The 18,718-nt window shown below is 37.0% G+C and overlaps 1 protein-coding gene across 4 annotated transcripts in view; it reads left to right on the top strand.

Moving 5' to 3' along the window:
• Positions 1-18,718, top strand: part of lpp (LIM domain containing preferred translocation partner in lipoma) — a 207,188-nt gene that overhangs the window by 65,487 nt on the left and 122,983 nt on the right. For all 4 annotated transcript variants that reach the window (XM_079882835.1, XM_079882833.1, XM_079882834.1 and 1 more), the window contains one exon: positions 10,304-10,512. In XM_079882835.1, coding sequence (XP_079738961.1) covers positions 10,323-10,512 — 190 coding nt within the window. In that variant the 5' untranslated portion in view covers positions 10,304-10,322. The remainder of the gene's footprint in view (positions 1-10,303; positions 10,513-18,718) is intronic.

The raw sequence follows: 18,718 nt of genomic DNA, 5'->3' as shown, positions 1-18,718 counted from the left end.
AAAGGTCAGGTAAACTTGATAAAATATTAATAACTCTCTCTGCAACCAGTTTTGGCTTCTGCCAGTGTTCAGGAAAATCACCACTACATGCAGCTGGTGAGATGTTACAAAAAATAATTGCTTTTTTTTGTTCCACATACAATTTCCTGAGTGGATATCGTATTTAAACTTCTCAACTTTTGAGAAATACGATTGAAATGATGTGTACTCACGGGAGATGAAGAGTTAAGGAATATCAGCCTTCTAGAATCATTACAGTAGTCATTACAGTACATTACAATAATCATTTGCCATATCACCCTGTAGCCCAAGACTGGTTGCCCACTGAAGCTAAGCAGGGCTGAGCCTGGTTAGTACCTGGATGAGAGACCTCCTGAGAAAACCAGGTTGCTGCTGGAAGAGGTGTTAGTGAGGCCAGCAGGGGGTGCTCACCCTGTGGTCTGTGTGGGTCCTAATGCCCCAGTGTAGTGACGGGGACACTATACTGCCAAAAGAGCACCGTCCTTCGGATGAGACGTTAAACCGAGGTCCTGACTCTCTGTGGTCATTAAAAATCACAGGATGTCCTTCGAAAAAGAGTAGGGGTGTAACCCCGGGATCCTGGCCAAATTTGCCCCTTGGCCCCTGTCCATCATGGCCTCCTAATCATCCCCATATACTGATTGGCTTCATCACTGTCTCCTCTCCACCAGTAAGCTGGTGTGTGGTGGGCGTTCTGGCGCAATATGGCTGCCGTCGCATCATCCAAGTGGATGCTGCACATTGGTGGTGGTTGAGGAGATTCCCCCATCTATGTAAAGCGCTTTGAGGTCTCAGAAAAAGCGCTATATAAATGTAACGAATTATTATTATTATTATTATTATAGAAAAAGCGGTTTTGATCTAAAAGAGAGTGGGTCGCCCCTTCATGGGTGGCACCATGTTGAAATCACATAACCAGCTGCATCATGCAGTTGACCCAGTTATTTTTATTTTATATACTGCTTTGAGCCAGTACTCAAGGTGCATAACAAGGCATAAACATATGTATTATGAGAAAAACAGATGAAAAAATATATAAATAAAAAGAGTTAGTGTGAAGCAGCAGATGTTAGTAAATAAACTTCATTTATCCAGGCCAGTAGGTGTTAGTCTAAAGTTCAAAACCACTAGTACTGTTGGAAGTTGGGACAAATAAGAGTCAGCTAAACTCAAACAAAATCTTATTGATTGCACCTTTAATATATATTTGTGTTTTGGTTGTTTAGTATATGAAAATGGGAGTTGAACATGTGAAAATCATCTTCAGCTCTGACTGAGATGATACTTGGGATTAAGAGAAAGCCGGACTTTTGCTCGTGCACTGACAATGCAGACCAGTTTAAATTCTGCCATCCACTTACACTATTAAACTTTCAGCACTTGGAAGTGCTCCAAAGCGGTCGTTTGCTTTTATTAATATGTCAACACGTGGCACAGTGTCAGCCTAGTGGTGCTCTCAAATATTTACCCCACACGCTCACGAAACATTTTGAGATCCGTAATGCCCACTTGAACCCTTAACAAGGCCATGTTTCCAAACAGAGCAGTGTAGGGATGAGGCGATCCCACGTCTGTGTAATGCTGCATTAGCCCGCTCAACCATTCAACCAGCTGTGGAACTCAGAGAGCTAAGTGGGCTCGGCCGGGGTCCTGAGCACAGATGGGGACCTTTAATTTTTAAAGCTGTTATTCGTGTAGCTGAGCTCTCTGTGTATTGTGTCACGGTGCATATGAGTGCTAATTCAACCCTGCATCTCGCTCCTACTTTCCCTTGCCATCCCTGCTGTATTCACTCAATCTACAGAGATAAGAAACATCAGCAGCCCTTCTCTGACCTCAGATGCCTTCTGTTATGAGAATGTTTGAGAACTGGTCAGAATCAGATTCCTGATGGATGAGTGGATCTGTGACGCACGGAGCTCCAACATTGTTTTTTACTACATTCAGTCATCCATCCTCCATCCATTTTAATTCAACACCCCATCCTTTGATCACATTCAAACACCGCATCCATCCTCTATCTCTTTCAAATTATCCATCCATCCATCCATCCATCCATCCATCCATCCATCCATCCATCCATCCATCCATCCATCCATCCATCCATCCATCCATCCATCCATCCATCCATCCATCCATCCATCCATCCATCCATCCATCCATCCATCCATCCATCCATCCCATGGAGGGATGAGGTGTTGAATTTCAAACAACTCATCTATCCCAATCCAACACTTCATCCCTCCATCCATCCACCCATTCATCAAACCAATTCAAAATAGGGTTGTCAAAAGTACTGACATCGGTAGTCGGTACTGATATTTAAAAAAAAAAAAAGACGATACCAGCATTTCCCTCTAGAATTTTGAGCGCTGTTGAACGGATTCTTAAACACCTTTGATTGGCCACTATGTTGACGCGCTCAACATATATGTCTCTGATTGACTACAATGATCAGCGCTTCAAAAACATGTTGTCTTCACCGAGCGCTTGCACAAACAGGCGTCTATCAGCGGATCCCTAATATATACACTGATAGATGCCTGCTTTCAAATGCTCCCGTGTGTATTTGTGTTAGCACTGGGTGAAGAGCATCAAAGACGTCTATTTACAACATGTTTTTGAAGCGTTGATCATTGTAGCCAATCACAGACATATATGTTGAGAGCGTCAACACAATGGCCAACCAGAGGTGTTTAAGAATCTGTTCAACAGCGCTCCAAATTCTAGAGGGAAATGCTATCGTCACATTTTTTAAATTTCAGTACCGACTTAATACCGAAGTCGGTACTTTTGACAACACTAATTCAAAAGCATCATCCATCCATCCATCCATCCATCCATCCATCCATCCATCCATCCATCCATCCATCCATCCATCCATCCATCCATCCATCCATCCATCCATCCATCCATCCATCCATCCATCCATCCATCCATCCATCCATCCATCCATCCATCCATCCATCCATCCATCCATCCATCCATCCATCCCATCCGTCCCATGGAGGGATGAGGTGTTGGATTTAAAACAACTCATCTATCCCAATCCAACACTTCATCCCTCCATCCATCCACCCATTCATCAAACCAATTCAAAATAGGGTTGTCAAAAGTACTGACATCGGTAGTCGGTACTGATATTTAAAAAAAAATGACGATACCAGCATTTCCCTCTAGAATTTTGAGCGCTGTTGAACGGATTCTTAAACACCTTTGATTGGCCACTATGTTGACGCGCTCAACATATATGTCTCTGATTGACTACAATGATCAGCGCTTCAAAAACATGTTGTCTTCACCGAGCGCTTGCACAAACAGGCGTCTATCAGCGGATCCCTAATATATACACTGATAGATGCCTGCTTTCAAATGCTCCCGTGTGTATTTGTGTTAGCGCTGGGTGAAGAGCATCACAGACGTCTATTTACAACATGTTTTTGAAGCGTTGATCATTGTAGCCAATCACAGACATATATGTTGAGAGCGTCAACACAATGGCCAACCAGAGGTGTTTAAGAATCTGTTCAACAGCGCTCCAAATTCTAGAGGGAAATGCTATCGTCACATTTTTTAAATTTCAGTACCGACTTAATATCGAAGTCGGTACTTTTGACAACACTAATTCAAAAGCATCATCCATCCATCCATCCATCCATACACCTCATCCTTCCACCTGTCCATCCCATTTAAACACCTCAGTCATCCACTGTCACATTCAAACACTCCACCCATCCCTTCATCCGTCCATCCTATTCAAACATCTGTCTTCCACCATCTTAATCAAACTCTCCATCCGTCCCATGGGGGATGAAGTGTTGGATTTCAAACAATCATCTACCCCAATCCAATTTCATGACACTTGCAGTGTTTAACAATCCTTGTTAAACACTGCAAGTGTCATGAAAGAATTAGCGATGGACCTTTTTTAATTTAAAGGAGTTAAATGTTAGAATTTATATGTGAAGGACTCGGGACGTTTTTGCCAGGAAAATCAAAAGGATGTGATTTTATGCGTGCTCCTGGGAGCCTCTCTTTTGTTAGATTAGCGATGGAGTCCACTAACATCAAATGCAGAGCACAACACAAACTAAAATAAAAAGTTTGCTGTTTCACGGTAACAGCAATATAAACAATGTTAGTCTGTAATGATTCAACGAGGTCAACTACAGTGACACATGAAACGAATGCTTAACCAATGTTCAGGATAATGCCAAAAGAGCTATTCTGTACTGTAATGACAATGTGTCATGCAAAGCTGGTGCAAACATATCCACATGATCAGATGCTTCCTTAACTGCTGGTTCTCACTGCTGTCATTAATGTGGTGTGTGTATATTGATATTTGAGGAAAGCATGCAGTACATAATCAAGTTTGGTTTCTTGTATGTGTGCAGAAGTGCACGCACAAGCAATAAGTTCAGTTCACTCAACGGCCACCGTTGTTGCTAATAACAAGGGTTTCTGAATTCTACATATAGCCACTTTTACTTTTTAATTTAGCTGAGAGCTCACTTAAACTGATTCACTTACAGATAAGTCAGTTTAAAGAGAAAAATCGGACTATGCGCATACTATGCTGATGACAAAATTTGTCATGCACACTGTACTTTGGGCTTAACAGAAACCTCACCTGCCAGGAACATTTACACACTGTTTTTTTATATTTTAAATATTAATATTTAATGATATTATACTTTTTTTTAATATGTTTTTGTGTTGTTTTCCAGTAAATCTATCTATCTATCTATCTATCTATCTATCTATCTATCTATCTATCTATCTATCTATCTATCTATCTATCTATCTATCTATCTATCTATCTATCTATCTATCTATCTATCTATCTATCTATCTATCTATCTATCTATCTATCTATCTATCTATCTATCTATCTATCTATCTATACATACAGTGAGGAAAATAAGTATTTGAACACCCTGCTATTTTGCAAGTTCTCCCACTTGGAAATCATGGAGGGGTCTGAAATTGTCATCGTAGGTGCATGTCCACTGTGAGAGACATAATCTAAAAAAAAAAATCCAGAAATCACAATATATGATTTTTTAACTATTTATTTGTATGATACAGCTGCAAATAAGTATTTGAACACCTGTCTATCAGCTAGAATTCTGACCCTCAAAGACCTGTTAGTCTGCCTTTAAAATGTCCACCTCCACTCCATTTATTATCCTAAATTAGATGCACCTGTTTGAGGTCGTTAGCTGCATAAAGACACCTGTCCACCCCATACAATCAGTAAGAATCCAACTACTAACATGGCCAAGACCAAAGAGCTGCCCAAAGACACTAGAGACAAAATTGTACACCTCCACAAGGCTGGAAAGGGCTACGGGGAAATTGCCAAGCAGCTTGGTGAAAAAAGGTCCACTGTTGGAGCAATCATTAGAAAATGGAAGAAGCTAAACATGACTGTCAATCTCCCTCGGACTGGGGCTCCATGCAAGATCTCACCTCGTAGAAGAAGAAGAAAGTACCATCCCAAGAACACCATCCCTACTGTGAAGCATGGGGGTGGTAGCATCATGCTTTGGGGGTGTTTTTCTGCACATGGGACAGGGCGACTGCACTGTATTAAGGAGAGGATGACCAGGGCCATGTATTGCGAGATTTTGGGGAACAACCTCCTTCCCTCAATTAGAGCATTGAAGATGGGTCGAGGCTGGGTCTTCCAACATGACAATGACCCGAAGCACACAGCCAGGATAACCAAGGAGTGGCTCTGTAAGAAGCATATCAAGGTTCTGGCGTGGCCTAGCCAGTCTCCAGACCTAAACCCAATAGAGAATCTTTGGAGGGAGCTCAAACTCCGTGTTTCTCAGCGACAGCCCAGAAACCTGACTGATCTAGAGAAGATCTGTGTGGAGGAGTGGGCCAAAATCCCTCCTGCAGTGTGTGCAAACCTGGTGAAAAACTACAGGAAACGTTTGACCTCTGTAATTGCAAACAAAGGCTACTGTACCAAATATTAACATTGATTTTCTCAGGTGTTCAAATACTTATTTGCAGCTGTATCATACAAATAAATAGTTAAAAAATCATACATTGTGATTTCTGGATTTTTTTTTTTAGATTATGTCTCTCACAGTGGACATGCACCTACGATGACAATTTCAGACCCCTCCATGATTTCTAAGTGGGAGAACTTGCAAAATAGCAGGGTGTTCAAATACTTATTTTCCTCACTGTACATACATACATACATACATACATACATACACACACACACGTCTGAATAAAATCATTTGAACTAATAAACTGCTTTGATTTACAAATAGTGTTTTAAGAATTTTTTGTAAAAAATGTACTGGAAAATGATAAAAAAAAAAAAAAAACTCATTAACAAATTTTTATTTATACTTTTTTTTTTCCAGTGCAAGAGTCTGCGTAATAGTCCTCATTCCATCATCTGTCCTCTTGAGATACAGAAAGTGTGTATGTGTGCGACTTGTCATGTCAGAGTGCAGTGTGCTATCTTGTTTATTCTCAAGTGTCTGTGGCGTTGTTTACGTGTCACTTGAACCTTTAGATCAGGGCCTGCACTCAGAGTCTGTTGCAACACATGACCTGCCATGTCATTGCTTGACAACACAGTAAAGGCTGACAGATTGTCACAGGCCATTAAGATGGCTTCCATGAAAATAATATCAACCATAGATGGAGAAGACAAAATGAGGTCTGTGTTCAACCTGAAATGTCATCCTGTGTTGTCTCCATGTTCTGATCACCCTTAGGAAAGCCCTTGCAAATCAAATTATATTGAGATTTTATTAACACACACACACACACACACACACACACACACACACACACACACACACACACACACACACACACACACACACACACACACACACACACAGGCCTGTTAACTATTTGTAAGTGTCAATGTGAAGTTTGGCAGTGGAAAGGTGGCAGAAAGCTTATATCTATAAACACATGGACTCATCTATTTGATTAGTCAGCTAGCAGATCCTTTACATCCTTAACAGTAAGGAACATATTAATATAAATATTTTTGTGGAAACTGTGATATATTTTTGTTGAATAAAAAGTTCAGTAGAACAGCATTTATTTAAAATAGATGTGTTTGTAACAATGTAAGTGTTTTGATCGATTTAATGCATTCTTGCTGAATATAAGCATAATAAAATATGCAAAATAGAAGTAATTGTACTAGTTTCAGATTTCTGGATCCATTGTATAAATACATTGTAAAAATGGTAGTTCCATGGTAATTTGGGGTTTGCTCATGTTCCCCTAAGTTAAGAAATGTTTTTAAAAAAAAATCTCAATCTGAATAAATCTCAAACAAATCGAAATAAGTTTGTTTGTGTCGGGATAACAGCATGTTAACAGTTCCAGAAAAATGACTAGTTTTATTGTGCTCATATTGCATTTGCAAAACATGGTACAAAGGAAGGCCCCTTTGTATCTGTTCCCATTGACTTCCCGTGTCTCCATCAGGCTATAGTCTCTTTGATCCACATTGATCCCCCTACTCACTGTTTTCCTTTTCACTGAAGAGGTCGGGGTTAAGGTTAAGCTGTGCTTTATTCTTCTCTCACACACTCTCCAGGCATTATAATAGAGTCTGCAGCACTGCACGGGTCAGGAAGTATGACACACCTTGAGCGTTTGTGAAGAAATGTGCTGTATAGATTCCTCAATCCCATCGCGTCTGCTGTGAAACCATCTTTTTCATCCTTTGCCAGAGAGTTCAGGTGTGTTAAAACCATTACTGTGTGATAATGTCCCCTGTCATTGCGCTGTTCCCTTTTATGGCCCTTGATAGATGTGTGTGTGAGCAGAATGATGGGAAATGGAGAGCTCTGATGCAGGAGGATCAATGGGGAAGCTTGGTTAAGAAGTTTTTGCCGTGTGGTGTGGCTAGACGATATTAGAACACGATTGTGCGTGGGCTCTTTTTGCTCGTCTCTTGAGGGAAAACGTAATGTCTGCATCAGTTAGAAGCAGGCAAACAGCGTACACAGCTACAAAAAGCAACAATGGCACCCACAATAAAGACCAATAGCGGGGGGAAAAATGAAAGATGTTGTGTTGAAATAGTTCAAATAGTGTTTCATTCGATTTCAGAACGGTTGCGATGGTAAAACAACAGCTATTAGAGACTTCAGCCAGTGAGATATTCTTTTTCCTATTTTCTGTTTTGTCTCTCTTTCTTTCTGGATTATCTATTTAAAAACAAGTACCATAGCTGTAACATTATTTAGTGTGCAGTTTGATGTTGATGATATTGAGAGATTTGTATACCATGTTTATGGGTCAATGACAAACAAGAGTGTACACAGTAAATAAAAGAAAATGTATCTATTTTAAAGCACATGTGGCTAGTTCTTAGAAATGTCCTTTTTGTATTTTTTTTTTTAGTTTCATGTTTTCTTTTTTACCATGTTCAAGAAAAGCTGAATGACTTTAAAAATGTCAACTTAAAAATCTGTGTCCAATCCCACAGCATTTCCAACAAACATTTGATCTATTGAGCGATTTATCATCGTCCTCACGCGGCACAAACTGTAAAAGGCCATATTAAACCTATACTGTCACTATACAATTTTTTTTTTTTTTTTAATCAGTCTCCTTCCAAGTAATTTCCTACGTTTGGAAATAATGCAAAATAGACTGCAGCGACCCTGCAGCTAAACGCCTAAACAGGTAGACAACACCAGCTATGTAAATATGTCTCAGATACAAGTTGAACACAAATAAAGGATTAAAGTAAATAAGCTATACGTTGGCTAGAGCTCAGCTGTGATGATGCAGTTATCTCCCTTGCCCCTGAAGTTGTCAATAAATGCATTAGAAGTCATCAATAATGTTGTTAACGTTGCTGTTACGACAGCTTTCACCACATCAGTGAAAGCTGAACTGCTGTCATGTTCTCTGGCAGCTGACTGAGCTTCGACACGACTAGAACATTCCCAGTTCTTCATTACATCACGCTCAGTTGACGTATTAATTTTTTATTTAAATTGAGACAGGTTAGCAACATGGCAATTATTTGCTTCTAACTATGGAAGTGTGAGTGCTGTGTTTGTAGTAAGGGATTATATCAAATTACAGTCTCTTTTTTGATACTTTAGCACGTCCCAGAGAATTTGAGGAATGATTAGCACCATCTTTGGTTTTGGAGGATGCCAAGTCCTGAAACTTAATATCTGAAATACTTTCTTAAAGGGAAAGATCACCCAATTTTTTTTTTTATCCATGTCGATCTAACATTTATGAGGAATGCCCTTGCCACTCTTGACAATATAATGGAGTGATGGATAAACCAAAAAGTATCATAAATGTGGTCCTTATGGTTTAATCATATCCCTTTGGTAAGCTGGGAGGTGAAAAGTTATACTTATATTATTATAGGGACAAGTGTGTTCAAATCACTGTTGTCGAGTTAGTACCTCAGCTTTATTAATTACAAAAAATACTGCAAGTTTTGTTTTAACTCTACTTCTACAAAATGATGAACAAATAATGCACATTGTGTTTTTGCTACTCTTTTTAAAAATCAATTTATGAAGCCAATGTATACTTAGTTACATGTTGTATCTTAATTGTACAACACTATCATATATTTTTCCCACTCATAATTTCGACTTTGTGGTGGCACATGCGCCCTCAACTTGTAAATACAATCTTTCTGTCATGACTTGAACACTGTAATACAACAGCTTTGTGTGAGAAACAGACCACAATTTAAGTTGAGAGTTGTTTCATGAACAAATAATTTTTTTTGAGCGCAATCTTTTTATAAATCATAGGATACAGTTCACAAAACTGGTCTGAATGAAAACACACTGTTTGGGTTTTCAAGTTTAACTTGGAATATTGCATGCGAGTCATTTGAACTTCATTTCTCATGACATGATATGAGCATTATTTTGATCAGATTTTCTGATGTAATAATAAGATTTGATGACACTTTGAGCTTTATCTAGTTCTTCCATGCCTGGTATTTGAAATGCACAGTTTCCTTTGCTAAGTCCACAGCTAAGAACTAAGAGAGGGAGAAGAACACACAAAGCTCCAGGGATGGAAATTCGGTCCCTGATGAAAAGAACCACGCTGGTTCATCCACCCATATCTATATTATGCATAAAAGCAACTGTATTTTTAGGAAAGAATGTAACACTGGAATTCAGACACTGCTACATTTCCTCAAACATTGTGGGCATTGTGGATGCTATGGGACCTGTTCATCTCAGTGCAATATAATAATGTGGTCTTGTTGTTTTTTTAGATTTCTTAACTCCAGTAACATGTGGGGTGGCTATAATGATGGTGACCAGCAAGGTCATGTGAGTGCACGAATGGAGACCAGCTTGCCCATGGGTACCACCAGCATTTCTGTATCCCAGCAACAGTCTCCGAAGAAGTTTGCTCCTGTTGTGGCTCCTAAGCCCAAGTTCAACCCCTATAAACAACTTGAGGGAACACACGAGGGATCTGGTAAGATTTATAGCCTTGACTTTTTTAATTATTAGCATTTGTACATATTTGCATATGACCATGGTCAGAACGCATGTACGGGTTTGCAAAATGTGTTTTTCCACCAGAGGATCAGAACTGGGAAACCATGATCGACTTGGAGTCAAAATGTAGAAAACCGATGCAGCAAATTGAATTACACAGGCTAAAATGTGTCTTTTACCCAAAAACTCAAGATTCAAAACTCGCTTGAAATATCCAAGGACGTTACTGTACCAGGACTGCAGGACACAAGGGCTCTTGGTCTATCTTGCATCATACTAAAAAGTCTTGTCTGGCTCTTTGAAGCTGTCGTCTTGCCAATGACATTTTATTTTGGAGGACATGTGACCATCTGACCATGAAAGTCCGCCACTGGTAGCCATTTATATGCTGAATCTATCTTAGCACTTTTAAAAAGACATCTGGAAAACACACTCACACATTGAAATCAGACTGTTGGCTCTGTGGCTTTTACGACTTTCAATTTCATGGCAGTGCATTATCTCTCAATATAACCGAGACCACTTTACAACAAAATCTGTAGACTAATTGTTATACATTCGCTATACATAAGGTCTGAATGATTTGTTCACAAAACACATTGATTTGGTTGTCAAGTTAAACCTGGAATATAACACATGAGTCATATGAACTTCTTATGTCATGAAATAACTTATATAGCAAAAACAAAAAATTATATAGACTATTTGTTATAAATTGGCTCCCAAAACTTAATCCAAAATTCAAAATATATGAATGTTTTTGCATTTTATTTTTAAAGAAATATTAAACCAAGTTTATTTTAAAGAAATATAGCACAGAATATTGTCTGTCAAAAGACAGTCCTAAAATTCAGTTGAGAGTTCATTGTTTCCTGTAGACAATGGCTTTTTTTTTTTACTTGATTGATAAATGCATAAAGAAAAGCAATTGGCATTTTAAAAGTTGCATTTAAAAATGATGAATTTAAAAATAGTTTTTTTTTTTTTTTTACATTTAACAATTAAATTCAGTTATAAATGTTCATTTATTTGTCAATTTAAAATATGATTTATTTATTATTTTATTGTAATATTTAATTGCACTTTTAAACATAAACTATTTTAAATGTTTATTAATTTGTCAATTTAAAAAGTACTTGTCCATTTACATTTTTATTTTCAAATTAATCAATTGATAATTCCTTTATTTTATTTTTAAGTGGCACTTCTAATCATCCATACAAGAACCCCCCTTTTTTATTAGATTTTTGATTAGAAAATAGATAAATTGTTTAAAATAAGGACAACACGTATTTTGGACATTAGGTTGTTAGCCTTTGTATAACATGTCTTTAGCTAATGTGATGGATAACAACTGTGGTTATTCTGTCAGGACACCTGTGGGAATTTAACTGATCCACTAAAATCACCTTGAGACCACCTGGTTAAAAGCAATGAAATTCATTGACTTAAGTGTCGAAATACTTTGTGTTTCCACTGTACAATTTTTTTTAAAGTCCTCTGTTTATTTGGTTCAACATTAATGACCAAAATCACCAAGCCAAGCTATGATCATTTACATTAGTTCTTCATCAGTGAGTCTGTTGGCGGTGAATGTGTGCGAGTTGTTCATGTGTAATGGCCTCACACGATATCTAATCAGGACTCTGTGCTGTATGTGAGAAGGTCTATGTTGGAGACGTGCATGTTTATGGGACTGTTTATGGACTCATTGTTGGCTTTAGTCCAGGTGTTCAGTATCAGGTGATGTTCACATTCACTGAAGGTCTTGGGTGGCACATTCTATTAGAGAAAGATGGCCCCAGTGTTACCCTGATGCCAAGAATGTGTCCATCTGCTGTGCCAGCTCCCTCCCCCTGTCATCTTTCTCTTGCCCCGCTGCTCAGGCTGTTAATGTTCCTCTCATTGTCCCTGTCTCTGATGATGTTCCTGGAAAAGAGACTCTGATTATGATGTATGTGCTTGAGTTTGTTTGAATGTCATTACTAGTTATTGCTATTGTCCCTTACATAAAAAGTTAATTGGTTACATAGCATGGTAGCAAATGATTGCTATATTTGTATTACCATTAAGGATGTAGCTCTAAAAAAGTCATTCAGGGGAGCCGTTACCACAACAAATGTGTGGTTGCAACTTAAAAATTCTAATTGATTGTATTAATTAAACCTTTTAAGTTGCAAACATTATTTTGTTGAGTTCTGTTGACATAATAATGTTGATCATTACATCAACCTAATATTTAAACTAAAATGCCTGCGTCAATTGATTTAAAAATATAAAAATGTAACAACTTAATCAAATTTTCTTGATAACTTTGGAAATTAGGCTGTGTTCCCAGCATGCTTTGCATAGAACTGGATAAGGAGAATACATGTTGAAATTAGGTGTTATTATTAATGAAAGAAAAGACATGTTAGTGTTTAATGCTGTTATGTTTTCCATTTAAAAGTTTTTGTGGTTTTCATTGTGCTGAAGAGTAGTTACATTTAAGCAGTACATTGAGTCCACAAGCAACGACTGTGCTAATGCCATTGACAATTAATATCTTACTTCATGAAATAAACATGCTAAGTAAGTTTCATTAAACTTGTGCCACGATAACTCTGGATTTGAACTGAAATAGATTAGATTAATTGGTTCCAGGGTTACAACCCAAGTATTTGGAGTGACATAATTTTTTTTTTTTTTGAATAATCAACTTAAAAATTTGTGTTTGTTACAAATTAAGTTCCTCTAACTCAATGTAGCTTGTTGGTTGTATGTAATTTATGTATGTAAACTACTGTAACTTCACAAATTACTACCATTAGATATAATAGCATATAACGTACAGCATGGCAGAATAACATATAATGCAGTAAAATCAGTAATATTGTGAAATATTATTATTGCAGTTTAGAATTTTAATATGTTTTAAAATGTAAATTATTCTTGTGATGGCAAAGCTGATGATTCAGAAGCAAGTACTCCAGTCTTCAGAAATCATTGTAATATGCTGAGTTTCTGCTCAATACACATTTCTTATTAACATGAATGTTAAAAAAAGTTGTGCTGCTTAATATTGTTGTGAAAATTTGATACTTTTTTCAAGGATACTTTGATTAATAAAAAGTTCAAAAGAACAGCATAAATAAAAAAATAAAAAAAATCGTGTCACTTAACTGTGAATCTAATGCATCCTTTCTGAATAAAAGCATTGATTTTTTTTTATTTATTTATTTTTTTTTTTTATGGAAATCTTACTCACCCCAAACCTTTTAGTTTACATTTGATAATATTAATTTTGCTAATACGACAAGATAAATTAATAAAATGAAATGAAGTGTATTTTCTCAAAAGTACTTTATTTGCTGGATTATTTATTGTTTGTTTGTTTGTTTGTAATTTCTAGCATATGGTGTCCCTTATGTCCCATAGCACACTCTTAATTATCATGGCAAATGTAAAAAAAAAAAAAAACATATTACACTTGCACCAGATTTCTATTTTAAAACTATACTTTTTGTTATTGTTTGTGGTGGGGAATTTTTATTTTATTTTTTATTTTATGAAACATATGGGAGCTGTTTTAACATAAAAGTTTTGTCAAAAGTATGTGAAATCCTTAGAGTACCTAGATGTTTTCTATCAATATTTTGTTATATAAAGTTGAAAAAGTTGCAGCCAGCCAGAATAATAAGCCCAACAAGCCATGAAGCTTTACAAGCATACGTGCAGAGTTGCATGAGTTATTGATTACTGATTACAGACACATGGGCATTACGTAAATATGGGTGAAACCACATAAATGCTCAAATGTGTTAGTTTGATTTCTTTGCAGTGTCTACCCAGACGGGCATTTTTTATATTCTGTGGACATCAACCTAGTCTTAGCTAACGGCTTGCCCTTTGGCAATTTTTACATTTTTAAAGGGTATTATTGGGAATTTGTTTCTGCAATAAAAGTGCTCTTTTCTTGCATTAATTGCCTGATAACGGCTCTGTCAGATAGGGGTTTCCATGGTTACAGTGTGGGCTTTCTGGACCCTAAAAAGCTTTCTGATTAGAAATGTGACTTTAACTTAATCTCTATGGTGAAAATTGTATTAATTAAGTTATTCTATTTTTAAACATTTCACAGGAAAATAAGAAAGATAGAAGACCTTGAGGGCTTATTTTATGCTGTAACCCTTCTCCTCTTTGATGGTGTGAGAGCGACAGAGACCTGCCTTTGTTTCAGATGAAAAGTGATGATGAGATTATTGGAGGGAGTTCTCACACGTCTGTCCCAGTCATACAGGCAGCTTTGAGCAAGCCAGAGTTATCGAGCTTACTTTGTCTCATTTTAGTTTGACCACACCGGAGTGAACAAAGAGAAACATGCTCCACTGCCATCAACCAATGTGCCGAATTAAAGGTGCATTGTGTAATATTTAGGAGGATCTGTTGACAGAAATACAACATCACATACATAATGTTTTCAGTGGTGTATAAAGACCTTACATAATGAACCGTTATGTTTTTATTACCTTAGAATGAGCCATTTCCATCTACATGTTTCCATCTACATGTTCCAGCCGACATGTTTCTACAGTAGCCCTAAACGGACAAACGCGTTTCGTTACTATGTTGTTCTTCGTGCAAGGAAGCTAGCTAAAGTCAGCGAATAAAACACTGACACAATGATGAACAAGTAACAATAATATTCGCAATAACATATCGTTTTACTGAATAATAAAGTAAACCTAATTTCTTAATTTATCGTTGTAAAGAAACCTCATTGCTACTCTCTGCTGTCTCAGACGACGGCATCTTTTCCTGTCGGCCATCGTAACTTTTGTAGGTTGCAATTCGCAACCTCACCACTAGATGCTGCTAAAAATCACACACTGCACCTTTAACAAATTTTTGTCGTTTTGAATGTTTACTTCAAAGATCAATCTTCTTTTAATGCAATAATCAGGGCTGCCAAAGTTAACGCATTATAATGAATAAACATAAATTACATTATAACTGGTGAAAAATAATAATAATTCAGTTCTGTTCTGTATGATTTTTTAAAACTGATTGATACTAATCACAGACACAAGTGTCTCTCTCTCACAAAAAAGTCCCTAGCGTACCACCTTCAGTTTTTCAGTAAATGATGGAGAAAGACTCTCTTTATGGGAAATTTATTTGCAAAAATTAAAAGTCATTTGCATTCTTTATTAACCTACAAGTAAAACATTGAGGGAGAGGACTGCGGTTTGGAAGCAAAAAACAGCGCTACACATGTAAGAATATGTCCATGAAGTGCTGGCGAACGTTGGTATTTTTTTGTATTTTGCAACTTTTTTTTTTTCTTTTTTTTTTTGCAAAGAGGAACATTCCCTGTGGCTTTTGATGCAGTTTAAGAATTACACAATCTGTTCTTTTACTATAATAATTTGAAACAATAATTAATGAGCTAGGTTGAAGGCAATATTTTATTCCAATTACACCACATTTTAGACTGATGTTCCTTTAATTCTGCACTAGTTCATTGAAACAGTCTTTTTTTCTTAACTTTCATTAATCTTACAGTTACACATAGTTAAAAGAGAGCACAGAGGAAGAGTTTGTGCACAGGTCTGTCTCACGCTAGAAGGGCTCTCGTGGGCATTGCGGTTCACACTTCTGCAAATTTTAGGGTGTCTCTATCTAAACAAGGTGCTTGAAAAACAGTATCAGACTTATATTATCAAATATTTGCCACAGGAAGTGGATGTGTTGTGTAATATCTCCCTTATGCTACTGTTTATTACCGCCAGCTTGCAGCTGCATATGACAATGTGAAGTCAAGGCTAGAAAACATAAAAACAAACCATGAAATACAGCCATGGCTGATCAAGACTGACAGTGACAAACAGTTTTTTGAAGAAAAAAAATATTATATTATTTGTTTGACAGGTATTAATTCAGGACATGTTTCTTATGGATTAGTTTAAACTATAGACAGTTGGAATGTTTACCTCAGTTGTTTAGTGTTAGCCAACCAAATACCTTTTTGGCATTGAGTACCTGCTTTTTGGGTGTATATTTTGGAATTGTTTTTATGCTACATTCTGTTCAAGGACCTCTGTTCAAAGCTGATTGCTTTATTTATTCAGACAGAAAATGCAGAATAAATATAAATAATAAAAAAAAGCCGGGGGGTGCGCATGGACCACTGTTTCCATCTAGACTACAGCCTTTAAAAAAATAAAAGTGTTTCTTCAGACACTTTGACTGTTGCCAAAGTAGAATTAGTGTGCCTCTGTACAGATTTATTCATTCCGTTTTATCATTTAGTATCGACTACATGTGCTGTTAGAGAGTAGTCAGACGGCAGACTTATTTGAAGTCTGCCTGTTATCACTGTTCGCCACCGTCTGTTGTATTCAGTGCTATGACTTCATGTCTGACTAACCTCTTGACTTATTCTGAGCTTCTGTCTGGAACATTTCTAATTGACGGTTGAAAGGCAGATACAGAACATAAAAGCTGTTTTAGGTCCTGTATCTGCCCCTGCGCTATTGTGTGAGAAAATGTGCAGGAAGATAGAGTGAGTTGAGGCCTTGATTCGAGGGCAGTTCATTAGGCCTCTATTACAGCGGATAAGCCCAATTCCTTGGCAAGCTAATTGACTTTTTATTAATGGAGATAAGTGAACGTGTCAATTATCTGAGCAAGGGTACTTTATATTAAGTAAAGAACATAAAGCAAACAGTAATAGGGAATCATTGTAAAGGTGTCTCGTCAAAGTAAGAGTTTTTACAGGGCTAATGAGGTTTTTAATGCTGATGTTCACATTAAACTAATCTGATGGGAAATGTGGAAAAAAATGAGTATGTGTGTGCATCTGCATAAGGTATGAAAACCCTTTGAATTTACCTGGATTTCTGCATAATTTGGTCTTAAAATTTGACCAAATTTTTAAAAATTAATAAGCTTGTTTAAAGCAGCAGACAAATGTTCATTAAATACACGTGTGTGTGTGTGTGTGTGTGTTATTTGTTTAAATGCATTGATAAAGATAAAGCCAATCACATTTAATACTAATTAGATGTGATTATTGCCTTATATTTAATCACATAAAACAGTTTCTCTCATTTTTCTTTTACATGCAAATCTAGACAAGCCTGTCATCCTGCTTTAAAAAAAAAAAAAAAAAAAAAAAATTACACTTGTTTTGTTGGAACTGTGGCCTAACAATCAATGTCTCAAACACATTAATCTGTGGTGCTCTTGTCGGATGTTTTGATGCCGGTTTATAACTTTTATGTCTCTTTAATGTCCTATTTTTATCAATGGGTGACTATTGGCAGATCCCCATATCTTTAGCCAGTATTATGTTCTTGTTTTCTACATGACCATGGCACCCTATGATGTGACAAACCTCAAAATTGCCTGTTATGTATATTAGTTTAGAGTTAGCCAACTCAGCGTTCAACAGTTAAACACCTGCACGTCTAATTCACAGCGGATAGTCAGTAAAAACAGGAACTTGTTCACTCGGTTGTTCAAGAAAGCAAAACCAAACAAAAGAATGAAGGGCGAGTAAACACCTGCTTTACATAGTTTCCAGACCGTGTTGCTTTTTAGTGATAAGCTTGTGTATTTCTTCAGTATTGAAATTGAAAGAACAAAGTTGGAGTTGGATTGCAGTTTTACTAGTGTGAAAACAGTGACCTCGACATCTTATTTACTCTTTCTGGGGATGCCTTTAGTTGCTTAACACTTAATGCACAACCTCAAACATACATACACACAATACTTGCACACTCAAACTCCAGCATACACACACACATGTATCTAATTTCTGTGCGAGTGAGTTGGCTGCGCTATGAGAAAAAATAACATCTGTGCAATGCAGAGAAAAGGTCTGTCAGACTCTGTTTTTAGCAACACTTGGGATGACTTGGTACGGTGAATGGCATTGGCAAGTGTCAGTTTGCTTCTCCCTTTACCACTACCAACAAATAGGTTACACAGGGGTGGTTTGTCCACAGAAATGGCAATGAAATGTGGCACATTTTTAGTTGCAAAGATTCAAATTAAATCTTACACATTGTTCTCTCCATCCATTATGTCCTATTATTATTATTAATTAATTAATTTATTTATTTTCCATTTGGGTTAGCCATTCTACAACTTTTCTATAACCCTCACAGGTTCCTCTTTTACTTTTTTGGCTCAAATGT

This window comes from Squalius cephalus (assembly GCF_949319135.1).
Source record: "Squalius cephalus genome assembly, chromosome: 10".
Classification (NCBI taxonomy): domain Eukaryota; kingdom Metazoa; phylum Chordata; class Actinopteri; order Cypriniformes; family Leuciscidae; genus Squalius; species Squalius cephalus.
This window is presented reverse-complemented; position numbering and strand designations above follow the sequence as displayed.